At 53.4% G+C, this 23,260-nt stretch overlaps 1 protein-coding gene across 1 annotated transcript in view; it reads right to left on the bottom strand.

Moving 5' to 3' along the window:
* DSCAML1 (DS cell adhesion molecule like 1) overlaps nt 1-23,260 on the bottom strand; it is a 430,778-nt gene that overhangs the window by 49,560 nt on the left and 357,958 nt on the right. The window contains exons 12-16 of the mRNA XM_027765686.1: nt 13,021-13,220; nt 12,268-12,364; nt 11,584-11,712; nt 4,218-4,385; nt 1,480-1,550 (exon numbers count right to left, since the gene is read on the bottom strand). Of these exons, the coding sequence (XP_027621487.1) occupies nt 1,480-1,550; nt 4,218-4,385; nt 11,584-11,712; nt 12,268-12,364; nt 13,021-13,220 (665 nt within the window). The remainder of the gene's footprint in view (nt 1-1,479; nt 1,551-4,217; nt 4,386-11,583; nt 11,713-12,267; nt 12,365-13,020; nt 13,221-23,260) is intronic.

Here is a 23,260-nt window from a genome sequence, read left to right as displayed (position 1 = left end):
TGTAAGGGTGTGGAGGGGTGTGTGTAAGGGTATAGAGGGGTGTGTGTAAGGGTGTGGAGGTGTGTGTGTGTAAGGATGTAGGGATGCGTGTGCGTGCATGCGCACACACAGTCCTCTTAGGGAAGACACCCCAGGACCCTCTGGGTCTCTCCACTCAAGCCTTCCTTTCTGAGGTGCCCAGGAGACCTAAAGCACCTGGCTGTTCCAATCGGGAGTTGGAGTGAGAAAAAGTCCTTGGGTGACTGATCCGTGGTGATGAGCAGCTGAAGACCGCTCCCTGGGAAGATCCCCAGGCCTACAGAGATGGAGAAGCGCTGGGAAGAGTGTGGAGGGCCCTTCAAAGTTTTGTCTAGGACCACATGTAGTGGGCTGTGGGGGAAGATGGGGCTGGTGCCCCAGACTGTGAACACTGAATGCCTGTCCCTGACTCCATGTGATGACCGTGACAACTCATCTCACATTGCTAGACCATGGCCGCCTTGAGGGATGGGGATGAGCTGCCTCTCCTGGCCACCTGCAGGAGGGAGGTGAGAGTCAGATACGTTTGGGTAAGACTTGGGGACTGGACTTGGGAAAGTGCAGCAGGAGGCCACCAGATCATCAGTGTGTCATGCCCGTGAGGTATGGAGTGCTATGGTGAGGTCTGGAGACACCCAGGAAAGCATTTTTTTTGGAGAGGTTTTCGCTATAGGGTGCGTGCGCTCGCCAGACAGAGAGAGACATAGAGACAGAAAGTGAGAAATCACCCCCCAGGGGGGATGGTCACACCACAATCCCTTCTCCTCCATTCTCCTCTCAGGATCTTGGGCACACACACACATGCGCCCGGCGTGAGTTTTAAGTCACTGGGTCCGGGACGCGAACCGCGGTCGACTATGTGGGAGTCCAGTGACATAGCCATTACGCTAACTGCTGGTTCCCAGGAAAGCATTTCTTGGTCCCGCTCAGGGTTCTCCTTTGTTTTCCTGCCCAGGTGTTCAACCTCCTCTTTGGCTTCCTTTGACAGATGCTTCAGCTGCCCCCTGGATCTCACAGGTCTCTGCCCCTCAGAAGTGGTGCAGCACACACTGGTTTCCTTCCTCTGGAGTCCCCCACCCTCAGGGGTAGGAGTAGGGAGGACGGTTATTTTTATTCTGATACTATAGAGGACGAACTTTGCACAAAGTCAAATCTAATCCAGACTTCATTGTAACGGGTGGGATTTGGAGGATGGGCCAGGGTGGTGGAAGGCCCACTTTCCCTCCTTCACCCGACCCCAGCACAGCCTTCCATCAGAAAGCCAGGGGAGAGGGCACTGGAGGGAGACGGGTCTTCCCTTTCTCTTTTCCCACCCTTCAAACCTCACTGGGTTTACTAGAAAAGTAAGCATGGCCATTACATGAAACCAGAGACCAGCAAGCCTGCTGGGGGCTTCATCTGGGACGAAGGACAGAGAAGGCAAGAAGGCATTTCGGGGGCAAAGCTTTTGACTTCGCTTACCTTCCAGGTCACTTGGATGCTCTGTGAGGTCACTGGCTGCAGCGTGACATCCATGGGGGGCCCATCAGGAGCTGCATAGAGAGTAGAAAAAAGTTATGGGGCCAGCAGGTGGCATGGTGGTTAAGGGCGCTGGACTCCCACATGGCCGACTGCGGTTCAAGTCCCAGACCTGGCAGCTTGCTTTCTCACTTTCCCTCTCTCTCTCACTCTGTCTGTCTCTGGTCAAATAAAAATAAAAATAAAAATAAAAATAAATAAATAAAGTTAAATAAAATAATTCTTTAAAAAAGAGTTTAAAACAAAAAGAAAAGTTGTGGGGACCAGCAGTTAGCATAATGGCTATGTCACTGGACTCCCATGTAGTCGACCGCGGTTCGCGTCCCAGACCCGGTGGCTTAAAACTCATGCCAGGTGTGTGTGCGTGCGTGCCCAAGATCCCAAGAGGAGAATGGAGGAGAGGGGATTGTGGCATGGCCATCCCCCTGGGGGGTGATTTCTCGTTTTCTGTCTTTCTCTGGTGAGAGGGCATGTGCCCTATAGCAAAAACCTCTCCACAAAAACAAAACAAAACAAAACAAAACACACATGCACACACACACACACACACACACAAAAAAAAAAAAAACAAAACAAAACAAAAAAAACACACACAAAAAACAAAGCAAAAACAAAAACCCCAAAAAAACAAAAGGAAAAGTTGTGAGTCAAGTCCTGTGTCCCATTCTCCTGTGCGGGAGGACTGCTGGGGACAAAAGAGAAGCTCACACAGAGGACCTCATACAGTAGCACACAATGACAGTAGACACTGCTCTGCATCCAGCAGGCCACTGATGTCTTGGACAGTTGATAGTATGAAGTGCAGGCAAGGATGGGTAGTGGCAGTGGGTACTGCACTCCATAAAGCTCCCTGGCATTTTGTTTGTTTGTTGAAGACAGAACTATGTGTGTGATGATTCTGTGGTTCTACAACTGTTGGCAACCGCTGGAGAAACTCGTGTGACTGTGCACTCTTGTCCACATGTAAGAATGCTCCTGGAAGTCTTTTGGTAATAGCTCTAAACGTAACCCCAATGTCTGTCTGTAGAGAATGGAGATAGAATGTCATAAAGTCATATAGTGGAATACTATACAGCATTGTAAGTGCATATGCAACATCTATCCCAATGACATGGATGAAGCTTGCAAAAATAATATTAATTGACGAGACCAGCAGGTGTTGTAGTGGTTAAGGTGCTGGACTCCCACATGGTTAACTGTGGAGTCCTGAACCTGGAGGCTTGAAACTCATGCTAGGTGCATGTATGTGCGTGCCCAAAATCCCAAGAAGAGAATTAAAGAGAAAGGATTGTGGTGTGGCCATCCCTCCTTGGGGATGATTTCTCACTTCTCTCTTTTTTTTTTTTGGAGAAGGGTTTGCTATACAGTGCGTGCGCTCACCAGAAAGACAGAGAGAGACAGAGACAGAAAGTGAGAAATCATCCCCCCGGGGGGATGGCCATGTCACAATCCCTTCTCCTCCATTCTCCTTTTGGGATCTTGGGCATGCACACATGCACACACGCCCAGCTTGAGTTTAAGCCACTGGATCCAGGACTCGAACCACAGTTGACTACATGGGAGTCCAGCGACATAGCCATTATGCCAACTGCTGGTCCCAATTTCTCACTTTCCTTCTCTCTGTCTCTGTCTCTCTTTCTCCAGCAAGTGTATGTGCTCTATGGCCAAAAACAAAAACAGAAACAAACCTTAAAAAAAAAGTAATATTGGGACCAGCAGTTAGCGTAATGGCTATGTCGCTGGACTCCCATGTAGTCGACCACAGTTTGTATCCCGGACCCGGTGGCTTAAAACTCACACCGGGCATGTGTGCATGCATGCCCAAGATCCCGAGAGGAGAATGGAGGAGAAGGGATTGTGGCGTGACCATCCCCCTTGGGGGGTGATTTCTCACTTTCTGTCTCTCTGTCTCTCTCTGTCTGTCTAGAGAACGCACGCGCCCTAATAGCAAAAACTTGTAAAAAAAAAAAGAGCAATATTGATTGAAACAAGCAAGATATAAAGGAACATATGCAATATAATTTCACAAATATATCCTTCTGAAAAACAAGCAAACCAAACTATATGAGGTATATTGCACATACAACGTGGTTTAACGGTATTTAAAAAAAAGCAGAAGGTTAGTGTCACAAAAGTAAGGATACTGGAAAAACAAAGTTAGGATACTGGCTACTTTAGAGGAAGGATGACCAGGTTCTGGCCAGGAGGGCATGTGGAGGGCCTCAGGTCTGCTAGTAGTCAGTGTTGGCTATACTAGTTTTAATTCTATGATTATTTGTAAAACTGCACCTGTTATTTATACATTTCTGCATTATTTCCCAATCACAAAAGAAAATATGGGAAGAGAAATCTTGTTTCAACTTTCTGAAAAACTCCATAGCAAAGGTCACAGAAAACAACCCAGGGATTCATCCCCCATCCTGGGCAGATCTGTCTTTTCCAGATAGACTGGAGCCAGGGTAATGGGGTGGAACCATAGGCACCTCCCCAAAGCCCAGCATGTAGGACCTTACCAGGAAAGGGTCAAAGCATCCTCCATGACCTGGGGAGGACACAGATACCTTGCAATCTCTCCCCTCCCCTCTTCTAACTGCAAGCCCACTGACAATAGCCAGGTTAGTGTGAGCCCCAGATGTCCCCGGTCCTGAGACCATGGGCAGCGGAGACCCAGCGGTGCTCACCGGCCTCCTCGGTACTGATGGTGAGCTCCTTGCTGGGCTCACTGCGGCCAATCTTGTTGAAAGAGTACATGCGGATGCTGTACACGGACGCTGGGTGCAAGTCCACGATGTTGGCCTGGTTGATGGTGGGGGAGATGTTGCGTGTAGACTGCTTGAAGTCCCAGGAATCTGGAGAGAAGACATTCATGTCAAAGCTCAGCCGGCAAAATTCAGGACCTCTGTCCAGCATCAGGCACCAACACGCCCAATCGGATTGGAGGTCTGGAAGGGTCTACTTCACACAGATGGCAGGGAGGGGTACAAGCCTTAACAGACTTCACAGAGAGTGCCACAGCCCACCTAGTGATGCTCTGGATTGGGAGGAACCTGACTCTCCTTGGTCATAGGCCAGCTTGTGAGCTTAAATCTTATATATGGAGGTGGGGAGGAGGGAAGCAGGTGGTGCAGCGGTTAAGGTGCTGGAGTCCCACATGGCCAACTGCAGTTCAAATCCTGGACCCAGCAGCTTGAAACTCACATCGGTCATGTGTGCATGTGTGCCCAAAATCCTGAGAAGAGAATGGAGGGGAAGGGATTGCGGTGTGGCCATTCCTCTGGGGAATGATTTCTCACCTTCTCTCTCTGTCTCTCTGTTGAGTGTATGCACCCTATAGCAAAAATCCCTCTCTAAAACAAGCAAACCAAACCAAACCACACCTCACATAGGGATTGGAAGAAATGTTTCCCAAGATCCCTGCCAAGATCACCATAGGATTGCTCTGTCCAAGGGTCTGACAGGCCCATGCCCTTCTTCCTGGGTCCATTATCACGTTGGCTCCCAGTTCTAACTGTGAGGCACCCCATCCACCCAGTGGTCCAGAAACCAGAAGCCAATTCTTCTCCCTCTTTCTCTTCTCTGATTGACTTCTGAATCCTTCTCCTTCGTGCGCCTGCGTGGTGGTGACCTTGAGTGTTACGTGTTGGGTTTGAGGGGCTAAAACTAAGTGCCAGTGTCCCAAGCCCAAGCCTTGCCCTTTTCCTTTACTAGCAGGGGATGGTCTCTGTCTTTAGGGCCAGAGACCAACAAAGGGATTAACATGTTTGTCATTTATCTGGGGGGACTGGCAGTCCAGTCCAGGGCTAATGTTTAGCAAAATTGTGGAATACAACTGGAAAATGCCAGATAAATGCCACTCAGAAATACTGTGACAGCCAACACCTGCGTCTCCAGGGGAATCCAGCCATTCATCCACTCTATCTGTGCTGCGCACCTATCAGGAGATCCCAGAGAACAACAGGAAGGGTATTTACTTCCAGAAATTCATACCCTAGAATTCATACCCGGATTATGGACTTTTTTTTTTTGACACTTCACTTTAGAAAGAAAAAAAGGCAAGCACAACGAAACAAGCTGATAGTAGGGCTTAAAAATGTCCCCAGGGCATGTCCAGATGTCACTATTCAGTCTCATTTTCTACGCCTTTTAAATCCACAGTAGAACGTCCTGAAAAATTCTCCACAGAAAAGATGGCATTGCATTCAGCACAGTTGAATTCTGAAATCAGGAAAGGGGGCCAGCACATTCTATGGGGCTGTCAGGAAAGTCAAGATGTATTTTTGCATAGGAAGATACGTCAAGACTTTCCCCACGACTAATAGAAATACCTTTTTTAGAATTAAAAATAAAAAATGGAATGCCCGATACATCAGCAGAGTCACAGCCTCCCAAATTCTGGCTCATGGAAGTCTTGGTGCTTTTCAAAACACCGCCCTCAGCTGCGCAGGCTCGGCATCTGTGAAGGGCACCGGCCCAGCTCCCCATCTGTAGTTTTGCATTTAATTCTTTGGTTTCATGAGCCAAAGGAACAAAATGGCAGGCTGTCACTGCTCGGAAACGCGTTATTTTCTCCATGTCTGTTAAAACACCTCAACCACCCGGAGAGTCATTCTGTGGCCGACAGGTTAAGCCAGAATTGCAGATACGTGTGCAGGCTTCTACCTGCTGGGGGCACCTCTTGGTGGGCTTGGGTTGGAGCAGGCTAGTAACACGGAAGCAGGTGTTCGCTTCTCTTCGCGGCGTCCTGGGAGCTGGTGCCAGCTCACACATCACATTTGATTTGCCCATGTTTAGAGGCAAGGGAGAGTGATCAGAAGTCAGTGCATTCATTTTGGATGAACGCAGGCAGAGGGCGGAGACTTGTGTGATGAGTCTGAAAACAGAGGCTGAGGACAAAGGCACTCTATGCACCCTGCACCTGCGGCGGGCCAGGCGCAGCGCTGGGCCCTGTGAAGGGTTGCCATTTGCTCCTCACACCCTCCCACGATCTCAGTGCTGTGTGTCCACACTGTAGGGGACCTCTGTGTCACCAAACCCAACTTCCCAGTGGGCCTCTTAGGTGTGCTTGACACTTGGTCCTTTTCTTCTTGAAGAACTCTTCCCTCGTTCCCCACTCAGCACTCTCTAGCGGTTCCTTGGTCTTCTGGGTAGTTTTCCTCTGTCTCTTGGCAGGTACACCTTCCCCTGACCCACCATGAACACCGAGAGTTCTCCAGGTTCCTTCTTAGACTCTCCTCTCGCCCCCAGCACTTTCCCTCCCAGGCCCTCTATTTCCATCTGTACACAGATCACCCCAGTTGAGCATCCAGCCTGGGCCTCTCCTTTGAACTCCGTACCCTTGGAGCCCACTGTATGCTTTACGTCTCCTCTTGATACCTCACACTCAACACGCCAAGACCATGCCCCCTACCACCCCATCTCCTCCCTGGACTCCCTGTCTGGGAAGTTCCGCCATCCATCAGGTATGCCGGAAATGGAGGTGCTGTTCTTGGCTTGCCCCTCTCGCCCTCCCTATCATGTCCAGCAGTTTTTGTTGTCCCATGCAACCCTTGGCTCTTCCCTTTCCTCCTCATCTCCTTCCTTACCCCAAGCAGAGCCACTGTCACCTCTTACCTGGACTAGGGGAATGATCTCCTAACTAGCCCCAGCACTCACTCCATGCCCCCCAACCCCTCCCATCGGTGCTCAACACTGCAGCCGTCATCTTGCGGAAATGATGGAGCCCCCATGGGGCAAGCTCTCCATCCCAGTGCTGAGCGTGGTCTTCCCAAAGCACAAATCCCACATGGCCATTCCCTCATGGAAAGCTCTTCGATAAGTTTTCCCTGGCTCTTAGGATAAAAGCAGAACTTCATCTCATGAGCCCGGCCCTGCAGCATCTGGCTATGGGCACCTGTATGGTATTTAGGGTCCCTCTTCATTCCGTGGTATCTTCTTTTGAAGATTCACTGCTTCAGAGCCAGCTACCCAAAGACATGCTAAGCCTCCTGTAGGCAGGAGCCATGTCTAAAACTTCTTGGTCCTTGCTCTCATTTGCATGTTTCGGACACTTAAAGCCTGTTGTTGATTTAAAATCACAGCCACTTGTTTTGTGCTTTACTTTGAACTTGGCATTCCTCTGCATTTTGCAGTCACAGTCAATACTCTGCCCCTCCCCTCTTAGCCTCACTCGACTGCCAATCACGGGGGGTGGGTGGAAGGGACAGGACGTCCCAGAGAGCAGCCCTGTCTTTCCTGCTTTTGCCCCTAGTTTTCACGCGGCATTGACCCTGTGTTGCCAAATCACCTGTGGTGTTGGCACGAAAGTGCTCTCTCCCCACCACCTACTAGGCTGAGGCATGGAGTCAAAGCTGCAGGTCTCTAGCTGACTTCCAGGCTTGACCGCCACCATCTCCCTGACCCTGAAGAGCCAAAATCAGGGCCCTGTTTTCTTTCCCTTCCTTTTCAACCATCTCAGCGTACTGAGCTGGCTTTGGAGAATATTGTCTCTTTTAATATTCCCTTTCATATGATCCCGGCTTACCCAGATTAACAGATTTCATTAAGGGCCCTCTCTCCCTTTCTTCATCAAAGGGTTTATGATGCAAAATATTCTTCTTAAAAAAGTAAGGAAGGGGCTGGGGAGCTGTCAGTGCCTTCTGCGCTGTGGGCGACTTGCTGAGAAGGGACTGGGGATCTTGGATTTTCTGGAGACACACTCGCAGTGGAGGGGGCGCCCTTGGAGAAAAGCCGCATCTGCAGCAGTTAGCTGTCCGCGCTCGGCAAACCATTCTGCATCTCTGATTTTCTCCTTGTGTCGGCTCTCAGTCCCCCATGGCAATCTCTCCGCAGCACGGAGAGGAGGCTCCCTGGGTCACAGCGACAACTCACAACATCCCAACACCAGTGCCTCTCGCAGCCACCCTCGGGCTCCCACAGAATCACACGTCACAGCCGGCTGGCTCACCCCCACGGTGGCCAGCACAGCCCCTTCACCAACGCCCGGTTGCCTTCCGGGTCTGGAGGGCCATCCTCAAAGAACCCATCCCTGCTCCTCGCTTGGCGAACAGGGGTGAGATGTGGTGTCTGCATTTTTAACTGTGCGCAGCGCCATCTGATAGATTTGTGTGGACGGTGCTATTTATCATTCAGTATTCATGTATTATTACTCTGCTGCCTGGGGCCAGCAGAAGTCAGCGTGAGTGGGATGGCTTAGAAAGGGCAGACTTGGTAATTTCCCTCAGAAAATTAGCGCGATGAGCGACGTGGCAGAAAACCTGGCAAAGGCACGGGTGGGCAGAGAAGGGGGTCGGGCAGATGGACAAGATCTAGGGAGAGTGTGGTCCAGAGCAGAAGAAGGGGAGAGTGAGCAGGGGCACAGGACAGGGACACGGAAGGCTAGCACGTGCCCGGCTCGGTGCTGGGCACTTCCACATATCCTACTCTCCTACTCCTTGCAACCACCCGAGAATGAGGTGTTATTATCTCCACTGAACAGATAAAGGAAGCCTGACGCTACCAGGCACTTCCTAAAGGTCAGGCTGTCCTGATGCTTGGTCAACCCAAGACTTCAGCTTTTTTTTTTTTTTTAAATAGAGCTTTTTTGCTTTAGGGCACATGCATTCACCGGAGACAGACAGGGACATAGACAATGAGAGAGAAAGTGAGAAATCACCCCTCAGCAGGGATGGCCAAGCCACAATGGCTTCTCCATTCTCCTCCTAGGAGTTGGGCACACACACATGCACCTGGCATGAGTCTGAGGCCACCAGGTCCAGGATTCAAACTGCGGTCAGCCACGTGGGAGTCTAGTGACATAACTGCTACGCCATCTGCTGGCCCCACGCCTTCTGCCGTGAGATTGGTTTTTGTTCTCCTCAGCCACAGGTGCCGGAAGGTGCACTTAGACACGGTGCACACGAATGCACACGCTCCCGCTTTCCTTTGAGTCAGCCTTCTGTTCCCTTGGCTACTTTTCTCGGTTCTCACATAATAGAGTTTGTGGTGTATTCCACTGGATTGGAGCGTGCTTTGTAATGGTTCTGAAAGTGTGTGTGAGAGAGCGAACCCATGCCGGGCGTGTTCTCACTCCAACTGCATTGCAAGCTCCAAGGGCAACATTCTGTCTCCTATTTCTTTTTTCCTTCCCAACCACATGGCTGGTGCATGATTCTGCAAAAAATATATTGGCACTCCATCCATGTGGCTGACTGACGCCACGTAGATTTCAGCCTGCAAGTCCCACGGGACCATAAATTGTCGCACGAGGTGTCTGAGTTAGAAGGGGGAAAGGAACTCCCATTTATTGAAGGTTTTCTCTAGCCCCAGACCACACGCTTTTTAATCCTCCCAACAATCCCACGAGGCAGGCATTCCATTCCCTCTCTGCAGATGAGGAAGCTGGGCTGGGTGTGTGGTCTCTGCAGCTCGCATGGAACTCTTGTTCCTGAACACCAGGACGTGACAGTGGCCTGTCGGGGTGGGCTACTCTGAGCAGTCTCTCCCAAACGTACGGGAAAGAATGGGTCACTTCCGCAGTGCTCTGGACTCTGATTTCTCTCTCCAATGGGGTCTTGATGCTGCCACCCACCCCCAGCCTCAGCCAGCCCTGGACCACGGGCATGCGTGTTTTACCGTGGCACCCCCATCTGGTCCCTGTGATTTATTTCTTTAAAGGTGCAAGGCCCTTGTGGAAGGGAGAGCGTGAGGCCGGGCTTTCATTGTCCTCTCCACCCTGAACACCCATCCAGATGTGCCTGGCTCTGGGGTGGGCTCTGGCTGCTCCTTCCCTGACGGGGGTGGGGGAAAGCATGGACATGTTCTGGAACAACATAGGTCCTGCCTGCCTCTCCTTCCACATGCTTCCTGATGTGTGGTGCTGTCCGTGGCGCCTGCTGAGCAGCGCCCAGGAGAGGTTTCCACACAGGAGGGTGTAGTCAGCGGAGGGGGAGTGAGCAGCAGAACAGTGTGGGGGCGTAGCTACAAGGGGAGTGTGCAGGGCAGCCCAGGCATCCGTTCCCCACCCCAGATGAGAGCTGGCAGGGATGTGCACCCCTGCCCAGCCTCAGACTGCCCTAAGGTATGAGAGGGACTCAGCTCTGCTCTTCCCTCCGTGCCCTTGGCTCATCCATTCTCTGCAGCTGCAAGGCCTCCCGGCTCATCTCATGGTCTCCATTTCTCCCGCTCACACTCATCCTTTGTTCTGAGGCACCTTGTTTCTCCTGCACACGGGCTGACCAGGGCCCTGGACAGAGCTGCTGTCCCAAGGGTGAGGGCAGCTTGGAGGACGCCTCGCTGTGTCCCGATCCAGCTCAGGCGCCCGCTACGTGCTGAGCACCTGCCATCGAGTGGGAGAGGAAGGGTCTGGAAGGCTTTGGAGAGAATGAAGCCTCAGAGCTAAGCGTAGGCCAGCACGTGAGTGGGGCTGCAGAAGGTTGAGTTTTCCAGACTTTTCTGTGTTTTATCTCTGTTTTGAGAAGTGAAGATAGGCTTATGGCATCGGAATCAAAATGCCAGGACGAGAAGCATGTCTTCTCGCCGAATGTCTTAAGGCCATTCCAGTGCCTTCCTGTCCCCTGTGAGACCCCTCCTTGCCATCCCACTTGCCCTCTGCCTGTAGGACCCACCACCCACCTCTCCAGTCGCTGGTGACCAGGTTGACCCTGCCCATAGCACTTCACAGAGGCCAGCCGTCTCGCGAGAGCCAGCTGGGTCTGAGAGGTGGGCTCGGAGGGTTCTAGAGCAGGAACTGAGGCCAGGGTGTCCCAGTTCCCACTGACCTTTCTGAGGAAAACCCAGCTCTCTGATGAGCCCTCACCTTCCTAAACTGATAAATCGGACCTCGGCCCAGGGCGAGCCTGGAAGAAGGAACGGACATTCCTCCCCTTAAACTGGGGTCCTTCCACCTGCTCCCTGGATTCTTACCCTGACCAATGTCTCTCCCTTTAGAAGCTGCAGATGCCTGCCTAGGTGGGCAGCCCTGAGCCCAGGGGCTGTCTCCCAGGAGGGGCATAGGCGGGGCATGGAGCAGGGGCCTGGAGGCTGAGCCGCACCCCTCGCCCCAGCGCCTACCTGACTTGTTCTTGTACTCGATGTCGAAGCCCGTGATGATGCTGTTCCCGTCGAAGCGCTGGGTCCAGCGCAGGTTCATGCTCCGGGCCTTCACCTCCCGGATCTCCAGCTCAGGGGGGTCGGGGGGCTCTGGGGTGTGGCAGGAGGAGGCCACAGTGAGCATGGCAGCAGGGAGCTTGGCCTCTTGCTAAGCCCTAGAGCGTGTGTCCCCTGTGGTCTAACCAAGGACAGTGGAAGCTGGACATCTGGCAGGGTGGGGCTGGAGGAGGCCAGCATGGGGCACAGAGGCCCACATGGCCTTCAGTGGCCCAGGAGTGGGTGGGCCCTTTCCCGGGGACCCGTCAGAGCTGAGGGCCTCTTCCCCACTCCTGCTGTGCTCCTGATGTTCCCAGGCACTGTCTTCTCGGACCTCCCCCAGGAGTCTGGGCCCCAGAAACTGACTTCCCTTCCCTGTTTTGGAGCCAGCAATGAGCTCCCCAAGGGCTGCATTATGGTGACCTTTGCTGTCTGAACTTTGTGTGCCTGGAAGGGACTGTCCTCCCATTCTGGGCAGGAGAGAGCACAAAGGGGCTTTTCCCGCCATCCTGCGCCCTGCTCTGGGCAGTGCCCCCTGCTCCGTGAGGCAGTTAGCTGTGGGCCCCAAGCCCTGGGGAAGTGCGGAGGGGTGGGGGCAGGTGCAGGTACCTTGCACAGTGAGTTGGATCAAGCCCCGGTCCTCCCCATAGGAGTTGATGGCATGGCAGCTGAAGAACACAGAGTCCCCACGGTCAGCTGGCTTGAGCTGGGAGGCGGCCAGCAGGGGCGGGAGAGGGAGAAAACGGGAGAGTCCTTTAGAGCTAGGCAGCTGAAGGGCCACTCTAGGGGCCCTGAGCAAGGCCCTCTCGTTCTGGATCGGGGCTGCAAGGGGCTTTGTAAGGCTTCTCTTTCCAGAGGGTCCCAAGGATGGAAGCATGAAGGGGTCCATGCGGGGAGGGGCTGAGGCGGTCCCAGGAGGGGGAAGAGCAAAGGGGGGTCCTAGGAGAAAGAGAATGGCTGAGGGGACGTTTCAGGGGAAGGGAGGGAACGAGGGGGGTGTCTCAGAATGGGGGAAGCGGCCTGGGGTGCTCGGAGGGGAAGAGGATAGAACAGGGTCCCAGGAGAGAGGAAGGGCCAAAGGGGCTTGGAGAGGGGAAGGGCTGAGGGGTCCCAGGAAGGTAGATGAGCCCAAAGTTTCCAGAAGAAGGGGGGCTGAGGACCCCGTGTCTACTGGCCATGACGTGTCAGAAAGGCAGTGAGGCTCCCAGGCTGAGATTCCTGGATGGAGCTGGGAAGTAAGCAGGAAAGGGGAGGCACACTGGGGAATGGGGAGGGCTGCCAGACTCGCCAGGCACCTCCTTTGGCTTCAGATGACTAGCTGTGGGCTCCCCACTCCCTGGGATTCAGGTTCCCCGGGCTCACCTTCAGTGTGGAAACCACCTCGTCACCGTTGTCCTTGGTGGCGATGGCATATCGCATGACACGGTCGGGGTCGATGACCGTGTCCCCTTTCTCCCAGCGGATGATGATGGGCCGCTCCCCACGCGCCGTGCAGTTCAGCTCCTTGGCGTGGCCCTTGATGGCGATGGTGGTGTTGGGGTGGGAGGTGATCATGGCTGGGACTGGAGGGAGGAGGCACAGGAAGCCAGTGAGGGTCTGGAGGCCAGCCTAGTGGAAGAGGCTTGTGGCCAGTGTGGAAGTTCTGTCCCTGCTGCCCCTGCCCCAGGGTGCCCCAGTCACGGGAGGGTCTAATACAGGGTGGGGGTGAAATATAGAAGCCCCACATGCCTGACCTTTCTCCCCACTTCCGTCCACATTGGGGAGTTCCCCCTTCTCACCGGGTGAGGCCAGGGGAGTCAGCTTTGAATGCTCTTACGTGCATGACATATACGGAATTAAGAAGAAGCCGGCTATATTGAAATACGGTTATGCAAATATTGAGAACATGGAGAAGCACACGTTCGATATTGTGTATCACATACGAATGTGTGTTCTTCTTTATTGCGCTGTGCGGAATGAGATCCGGTGCTAGGGCTTGTCACTGCTGTGTCTTGTCACCTGACTTGGTAATACTGATGAGCATAAATGATATGCTGAGATATCTGCAACAACTGTGGTACAAGACGAAAGGACCTGCGGGCTTCTGTTGGTGACAGTCACGGGTACTGCCACCGCTGTGCTTTGTTGCCTAAGGTACAAAATGGGAGGAAATACTAACTTTCGGCTAGAGGCTGGTGAAAGAAAGATGTGCTTTTTATCCTCCCCAAATTTACGGACTCCCTGAATTACGGGAGGTCTCTGGGCTTCCGAGGCCTACAGAGACCCTGAAAATGCCTGGGGTCTCTGTGTTGTCTTCCTCCTCCTCTTCTTCTTTATTTTTTTTTTAAAAAGTTTTTGCCTAGGGTGCATGCGCTCACCAGAGAGAGAGACAGACAGAGACAGTGAGAGAGAAAGTGAGAAATCCGCCCCCCCCCCTGGGGTGATGGTTATGCCGCAATCCCTTCTCTTCCATTCTCCTCCTGGGATCTTGGGCACACACGCACATGTGCCCAGTGTGATTTTGAAGCCACAGGGCCCAGGACTCAAACTGTGGTTGACCATGTGGGAGTTCAGTAATGTAGCCACTATGCCATCTGCTGGTCCCTCTGCTTTGTCTCTACAGCTAAGGCATGTCATCTTCCCTCCTGTCCTTTCAAACAAAGCACAGCAGACAACCCTGGCTGCCCCACACAATGAAGAACCTCGAGCATTAAGTCCCCACCTCCAACAGGTGTCGTGAGAAAAGCATCATGGAACAGCCAAGCCGGGATGCCTCCTACTGCCCCGACCAGACGCATGATCAAGGTCCTTCCTTGTCCTGCAGTCGGGGGAGGCCGGAGAGGGGGCAAGGTGGTCTCTGCTGCTGCCTTGTCCCTGTTCCCCTCTGCTAGCCCGACACACACGGATGAGCACTGGTGCCGTCACAGGGCACCGAGCCAGGTGGGGGCACACGGAGAAGGAGACGGGAGATAAATGCCTGCAGGAGCAATGGAGGGGCGGGGAGTCGGTTGAGGGCATCATGGAGGGATTTGGAGAAATAGTCTTTCCCCTAATTAATGGAAGGCACGCCCCATCCCTTTGACAAGCAGCTGTTGAGACCTACTGTGTGCTAGGTCTTATGCTGGGTTCCGAGGCTAACTCTGAACAGGACGAGCATGGCCTTTGCCCTAAAGGACTGTCCCTCTAGCGGCGAGGAGAGACGATAAACCCAGCAATTCTGTAAAGAGTGGCGAGCCCTGCGCTGGGCGCAGACCCAGCCTGCTGCCTGGCAGGACTTGCACGGGCACCCTGCAGGGGATCCGGCCTGAGCAGAGGCCAGAGCAGCGGGCCTACTGCAGGGCCCAGGGAGGTCAGTGGTCTGATGCACCCAGCAGCTGTCCAGGCCCTGCTCCTTCCTTTGCCACCTTTCTGGGGAAAACTGCTTTTGCAGTATGGGGCCCCAGTGGCTCTCGTCTTCGGAGGGGTTGCCCAGTAGCCATCCCGGAGAAAGCAATTAGGGAAGGGCTGTCCTTGGCTCCAAGAACCAGCCCTCTCCCCCATTCAGAGGGAGACCCTCCTCACACTGAATTCTGCAGAGCAGAGACCAGCTCACCATGTCCCCTTCACTAGCCTGCCTGGACAGCCGTGCAAAAGGGGCCCTGTCTTTTCTCTCCTTGGAACTAGGGTCCCGGCCCACTGCCCCGGCTCTGTGTCTCTCTCCATGAAACTGGCTGGCCGTTTTCCTTCTTTCTGTCCCAGTGTCCTCAGAATCCCTCTCCCCACCGGTTTGAAGACACGCTCAAAGTGCTTCCTTGCCAACTCTCTAGCGCCATCGGACTTTAATGGATAAAGAAGCCTTTGGATGATACAGAGCCATAACCAGCCAACCTACAGTACTAGTCAGTGGGTAGGAGGTATTTGGAACAGGGGCAGGGGATGCGGGGAGGTTTCCGGCTCCCTGAAGTCACACCACGCAGCCAGCCGCCTCCTCCACTGTCTTGTCACGCAGGACCTGATGCTGAGGACGGTCCCATCCTAGGCCCCTGCACCAGCATCCCAGCACATTCGCCAGCCCCAGCTCATCAAATAATGAAGCAGATAAATTTTATAATGCACGGCATTACACCAGGATATACAATAAAATGCGGAAGACAAATAACGAGGTGCAAGTTATAATGAAGAAAAAGCCTGCAGTCGGAGACATCCGAGTATGAATTATTGACTAAGGTTTTACACTCTCAAGGATGTGCGGAGGAATATTTTTCCATCAAAGATTTGCATAATTCACTCGTATAAACCTGGGTGGAATATAGAGTGAGATTTTACATCAACAAGTCGGGCCTTGCATTGCTGAAGCCTCCATTTTTCATTGGAGGATTGAGATGCTGGGGGGTGTGGGGTGTGTCTACTTTCCCTGCAATGAGCGATCAGAGGACTGGGCCTAGGGACTCCTGGGTGGTCAGGCCCTGAGCTCTTCTAGGGAAGAGGAGTTGTGTTCCTGAGAGGCTGCTGGTGAGCCCACAGAGGAGCAGGGGGACAGTCATGCAGAGGTGCATATGCGTGAGAGTGGGTGTGTCGTAAAGGGGGGGGCAGCAGGATGAAGGCTCAGCACAGGTCAGAGGCCAAGAAAAGGAGGTGAAGGGAAGAGTCTTCTTTGGTAGGTGCGCATCGCAGCTCTGCACCAGTGAGGCACCGGAAGCACTTCTCTGTCCTGCCCTCCAGGCCGGCCCACACTAGCCTTTACGAGCTGTGTGTGAGTGCGAAGGCACCTCTGTCTGGATCAGCCTGGGCCCAGGAGCTTGGCCAGTGGAGCAGGGTCCAGGTTTCAGACTCCACTCATCCCTTAGGCTGTGTACCTCTGAGCAGGCACCACCTGTGCACCCGACACGTCGGTCCCACTTCAGGGAGCTTGTCTTTGCAATCAGGTTTGCTCAGAGGCAGACATGCAGGTAACCAGAGACTCCAGGGCTCCCCCGAGATCCTAGGTCCATCAGCCCTGCGTGACGAGCACACCTGGGGCCTGGGGCTCCCTTCACCTCCCACCAGCTGGCTACTTATGGCAATGATCACCACACACCACCCCATGCTCTCCCATAGCCTGCAGCTCAGGGCCGGGTCAGGGAGCTGCCTGTGAAGAGGAGAGAGCATGAAGGGCCAGGGCTAGGCAGGCCCAGGCTTTTTCTGTCACTGCCAGCTATGTGGCCTTTAGAGAGAGTATGAAAGTCAACTTCTCTGAGCTCCATGGAGCAGCTGTGGGGGCAACGAGAATCCAGAAATGTCAAGTGCCCATCATGCCGAGGCTGCTCCAAAGACTGGGGTCTATTCCCACCCCCAAGGCTCTCATGTAGCCCTCTTATTGCAAGGAAGCCTTCGGACACACACGTGTGCACCAAGATCCTGGCTCAAAGTGTTCCTTGCCAGGTGAGTCTGCAGAATCATAGAACGCCAGAGTTTGCAGAGCCCAAGAAAATAAAGACCTGCCCTGCTAAATATGTAGTCGTTAGAAATACGGCCTGTTCAAACGGAGACGTGCTGTCAGTGTAAGATACGCACTGGATTTCAGAAATGTAGGAAGAAGAAAATATAAAATCTCATTTTGATGTTGACTGCATGTTACTTTAAAAAATGCTTTCCTTTTTTTTAAAAAAAAATTTATTTATTCATTTATTTATTTTAATTTGACCAGAGAGAGACACAGAGAGAGAAAGAGTATGTGAGAAAGCAAGCTACCAGGTCCAGGACTTGAACTGTGGTCAGCCATGTAGGACTGTCCAGCGTCTTAACCACCACGCCACCTGCTGGCCCCCCAAAATACTTTATTTTTTTTTTTTTGTGACAGAGCACACGCACATGCATGAGAGAGAGAGAGAGATAGAGAGAGAGACCCCGTCTGCAAGATCTGGTCACACCACGATCACCTTCCTCCAGTCCTCCAGCCCACTGGATCCGGGCACTTGCACACATGTGCCCAGATTGTGATGGGTGTTCTCCAGGCTGACCAGGCTAGGGATTCGAACAATGGTGAGATCCAGCAATGCATTACTGCTGCACCATGACGTGACCCATGTTAATATGATGTGATTTTTTTTCATGTTTTTCTATGCAAAATGCGGATTGAATTTTCTGATGACCCAGCATTTTAGATAGTGAATTAAATAAAACCTACTATTATAATTAAGCTCATCTATTTCCTTTCTTTTATTTTCTTTCTTTCTTTCTTTCTTTTTTTTTTAATTGCAAGAGGGCCAGCGAGACAGAGCAAGAAGGAGGGAGAAAATACTCCTCAATGGGGCATGATCATGCCACAATCCCTTCTCCATTTTTCTACCTCGCCAGGATTTTGGGCATGCATGCAGAAGTGTCCAGCGTGTTTTCAAGCTAGCAGAGCCAGGGTTGGAATTGCAGTCAGCCATATGGGGTCCACTAGGCCATGGGGCTGCCCTTGTCTGTTTCTTTTTCATTTTTTGAACATGTGCAAAGAGGTTTTTTTTTTAGAAGAGAGATTTTTGTTATAGAGCATGTGTGTTCACCAGAGAGACAGAGAAAGACAGAGGGACAGAAAGGGAGAATTCACCACCCCTCCCCCAGGGGGGATGGCTACGCAATCCTCTATTCTCTTCTTGGGATTTTTTTTTTTTTTTGAGAGATTTTCACTGTAGGGCGCGTGCGCTCGCCAGACAGACAGAGAGAGACATAGAGACAGAAAGCGAGAAATCACCCCCCAGGGGGGATGGTCACGCCGCAATCCCGTCTCCTCCATTCTCCTCTCGGGATCTTGGGCACGCACGCACACGCGCCTGGCGTGAGTTTTAAGCCACCGGGTCCGGGACACGAACCGCGGTCGACTACGTGGGAGGCCAGCGACATAGCCATTACGCTAACTGCTGGTTCCCTCTTCTTGGGATTTTGAGCATGCATACACATGTGCCTGGCATGAGTTTTAAGCCGCTGAGTCCAGGACTTGAACCACAGTTGACTATGTGGAAGTCCAACAACGTAACTATTATGCCATCTACTGGTCCCACAACTAGAAGATTTTAACTTACATGTATGGCCCACATCTATTTCTACCAAACAGATGGTAAAGATTATTTAAAGATGAAGAAACGGGGGCTGCCCAGGGAAGTGCTCTGCTCCAGCCACGCTGCTCGTGGGCTGGAGGGCACCTGTGGACGGCGATGGGAGATGACTATGTTAGCACCCAAAGCTGTACTTCCAGTGTGGAGGGTCCGGCAACCCGGGAGGCCATGGCCCAGATCTTTAGGAGTCGCAGTGAGCTCAGGTTACCCCTGAAACACTGTCTTGTGATGGAGGACACTGACAAGCGAGGGGGTTCGCAGGAAGAAGGGGGGACTTCACAGGATGCTGGGAACACCTAACCCGCCCACTTGAGGCAGATATAGGGAAAAGTGGGGAGCGCAGATCTGTTATTTGGTCCACGGAGGAATTTTCTAGTAGTTTTGCTGCCTGGGGAAAGGGCTGCCATTGCAGACACTGAGTTCCCTGGACTAGGCCCAGAGGAGAGGGGATAGGAGTCAGGGAGGCCTGCAACTGGGTCCTTTGTCCCCCTGGATGTGGGACTCAGGAGATGGGGGGAACATGGCCTGGGACTCTGGGAGGTGATACTGTGACTCGTCCCTTTGATTCTGAGGGTCTTCGGCCCCTTGTCTTGGGCGAGAAGCAGGGTCTGTCTCTCCTCTCTTCCTGCCCTACATAGTCTTCCTGCCAATAAGCCAGAACAGAGGAGGCTGCCACGGGTCTCTCCCTCGGGCCCTGCCCCAGCCTGCCGGGACCGCGCTGCCCTCCTGCACTGCACAACTGGGTTAAGCAGGCAGCCCCGACTGGAGTGAGGCCCCAGGCAGCAGGTGCCTGCCCCATCTGCACTCCCCGTTCCTCCACCTCCATCTTGCTTCTTGCTCAGGCCCACAAGGTCTCTTTGCTCCACTGAATCGCGGCAATAAACACGACTGCACCCTCCCTGTGTGGAGCGCGCCTGTGCTCAGAGCACTTTGTGGGTTGAAGGCAGACCTCCCTCCCAGTTCCCTAGGGAGATGCTTACACGCAGTCACCTGCAGAAGTGTGGGCCCTGACCCAATCTACACACACTCACGCAGAGGCAGTCTCAGAAACACACCCCAACACACATCAGTCTATCACAGCCCAGCGGACACTCACACGGCCTCGCACACATAACCTGATGCAGTGGTCCACTGCGTGGCAACACCCCAGGTGTCTGTGGAATCCACATCTCCCACACTGCTGGGGTTCACAAGCGCACCCCCCCCCCCGCGTACGGCCGCCCCCCCCCAGGGCCGTCCACACTTCTGGGGTCCCCAAGCCCCCCCCCCCCCCCGGTTACGGCTGCCCTCACTGAGTGCGTACCATGTGCCCACAGCGTGCGGAGTGACCTCCTCTGGGACAGGCTCCACGTCATCGCCGCTTGGCGCTGATGTCTGATGTCTTCCCTGACTGAGCTCTTGGTCCCCGCGTGCCCGTGAGGCACTTGGCACTGCGGCCAATACGCGGGCACCTTCGCTGCCAGGCTCATTGCTCAGTGACTGCCCAGCACTGGCCAGCAGAGGCGAGCCCTAGCCTCTCGGTTGTTCAAATGAGGACACCAAGGCTTCCAGAGGTAGCTACTCCCCCTCTCAGCCCGCACTGCTGGGACTGCAGGGGCCGTTTGCCTCTTGCAGTCTGTCTGTCCGTCTGTCTGTCTGTCTGTCACACTTGCACACAGTCTCTGGCTTTGGGGAACGGAATTTGGCAGTGACCTCTCCATGGCATGCAGCGTTGGTAGGCTACTCTTGGGGTGGGTGACAGGGACTGTAGCTTTAGGGGTGCAGGTGAGAGCTGGGGAGGGGGCTGGGTGCTGATGACCTGTCACAGGAGCAGCCCCCCTTCGCTAGGACACAAGAGGCTTTAATGAGATATCACTTCTCTGCTCTCCTACAATGTAATTCAATTAACAGCCAGGGAAACCTAATTTCTTTTTACACAGAGGGGTGTAGGGGGCTCTCTGGGGACTTGGGAGCAGGAAGAGGGTGGGCACAAGAGTGCTAGTAGTAGCCCTCTTCATTTATTGAGAGATTTTTTTGCTATAGGGTGTGTGTGCTCGCTGGAGAGACAGAGACAGAAAAACGGAAATCAACCCCAAGGGGGAATAGCCACGTTGGAATCCTTTCTTCTCCATTCTCCTCTGGGGATTTTGGGTATGTACACATATGTGTCCGGTGTGAATTTCAAGCTACTGGGTCTGGGACTCGAACCTTGGTCAGGCATGTGGGAGTCCAGGGTCTTAACCAGTATGCCACCTGCTGGTCCTGCAGTCCCTCCATGCATAGCTCCTTCTAGTATAGACTCTTTAGGTGGGGAGGGGAGGGTGTGTCTCTGGAGTCATGAGGTCCTCCTGGTGTGAACCAGGCCCACCTGTTCAAAGCTTCACAGCTCCAGAGCTGGCATCATGGGTGGCTTTATTGGGACAGACTCTGCTAGAGACCAGAGACCCTTCCTGAGGACTTGCAGGGCCTTTTCCTGGTGCCTCATGCTGTGAGCTGATACCTCTCGTGTGGGGCACCCCCTGCACAGCGTAGGTCCTACCACAGCACCTCTGTCTCCTCGAGTCTGACTGTGACACTCAGGGTAGAAACGTCTCAGTTCCAGGACTTTGCTCAAAGTCATGGGGAGGAGCAGGGCTCCCAAGCCCTTGGGCCTTTGTAGGCCCAGTTCAGTGCCTCGGGCAGCCTGCCTGGCCCATAGCTTGACTCACTCCAGAGAGGAGCCTCGAGGGACCTCTGGGGCTCAGGGCACCACTCACAACTGTGCAGACACCCCAGCTTGCCTCCCCCTAGTTCTGAAGGGACCTTCTTGGCAGGTGCCATGGAGAGGACAGAGGCGCAGGGGCCAGAGGAGGCACCACTCCCCTCGCTCCGGGGCCCTCCCAGGGCAGTGAGCCGAGGGGAGAGGAAATCAATTTCAGAAACAAGACAGTTGTCAGAATCCGATGTAACCGGTTCCCGTCTGTGAAATTACTCACAGGCTGGCTCCTGTCACCCCCGAGGTCCTGCCCAGACCAGCTGCTATTTACATTTTAATTTGATGTGAGAGGCTGATAGATTTTTAAAACATGGCGAGACAGCTCTGCCTCCTCGCTCAGTCCCAGCGTCCACACATTTTCAACCAACCTCCTAGGCTGGGAGGCGGAGTTCTAGGGCTCTGGACCCTGCCACAGGGGTGACAAAGTCTGTGCCTGCTGGGATCCTCCTTTGTGCCTGCCTCCTCTCTTCCCTCAGTCCCCAGCTCCTCAGCTGGAGTGGGCCTGTTCCCTTGAGTTTACAAAGCACTGGTACGTAGTCCTTTGCAGCCAGCTTCATTTTTGTTAAGTTGGCTTTGGGCTGGCAGGTGGCATGGTGGTTGAGGTGCTAAGCTCCCACGTGGCTGACCGCAGTTTGAGTCCTGGATCTAGTAGCTTGCTTTCTTACTTTTCTCTCTCTGGTTGAATTAAATAATAATAATAATAATAATAATAAATAAAATTAAATAGATAATTCTTAAAAAAAAAAAAAGGCAGCCTTATCTCTTACATTTCCAATGAGAAAATGGAAGCTTAGAGAGGTTAAGAGATTTGTGTAAAGTCACAGGAGGGTCTTTGTCTAAGCAGCAGGAGGGAGATCAAGCCCCAGTCCCTGGACAACTCACCAATGCCTTCTTCTGGCCTGTGCTCAGGTGGGCTGTTTTATCTAACCTGAGATGACTTCCAGGGGATGGAGGGAGTACTGAGGCGGGTGCAAACTGCAGAAAGAGGCTGAACACTGGAGTAGGGCCAGTCTAGGGCAGGCTGGGCCGGGAGCAGGAGTCAGGGCAGGTGGGTGGGTGGGCGATGAGTCAGGCCTCCTCTGTCTCTGTCTCCCTCCCCCTCCTCCTGCTGGTGATGGGAGCTCAGCTGGTGTTTCTGACAAGTCCCCAAGTCACCAGGGAGGGAAGACTCAGCCATGAATACCCAAAGGAGAGGCAGGCTGCGTGGGAAGGAGAATATGGAAGAAAGAGGATGAATGTCAAGGGAGCCGGGAGAGGCCTATACATTGCAAAAGAGCCGTGGAGAGCTGTATTTCAGGAGGAAGCTTGAGCACGTCTTCATCCCATCATGGTGCGAGCATCGTAATCCTCACAGCAGTTTAATTTCCTGGGTCTACTGTGTGCGGGGGCTCTTCTGAGCCCCTAGATGTGCATTAATTCACAACTTAATCCTCACAACTCTCTCTTTGTTCCCACTTTATAGATGAGAAAGTGGAGGCTTAGAGAAATAAGTTGCCCAAGGTCACAGAGCTAGTAAGTGGCCAAGTAGGACTGGACCCGGGGCTCTGTGATCTCACCCATGACGTGACAGTGGCTAGGGAAGGACGGAGGATGGCAGAGCAAGTACCAGAGTGTTGGGCTCCTCTGAAGGGCAATGCAGACCCATGTGGCCTGGGCACCAGGAACCACGAGTTAGGTTGGTCTGGCATTCAGGTGTGTGGCCTGGGACAGGGCTGAGGAGGTTTCCAGGCCTGGTGACCCATGAGAATCACCTGGGAAGCCTTTAAATGCTCTAGATTATTGCAAGGGTCCCGTCCCAGAGACACTGCCTTACTGTCTGGGGTGGGGGCCG

Source organism: Tupaia chinensis, unplaced genomic scaffold (assembly GCF_000334495.1).
Source record: "Tupaia chinensis unplaced genomic scaffold, TupChi_1.0 Scaffold139431_1, whole genome shotgun sequence".
NCBI lineage: Eukaryota > Metazoa > Chordata > Mammalia > Scandentia > Tupaiidae > Tupaia > Tupaia belangeri.
Note: the sequence above shows the minus strand (reverse complement) of the source record. Positions and strands in the feature narration are given on the sequence as shown.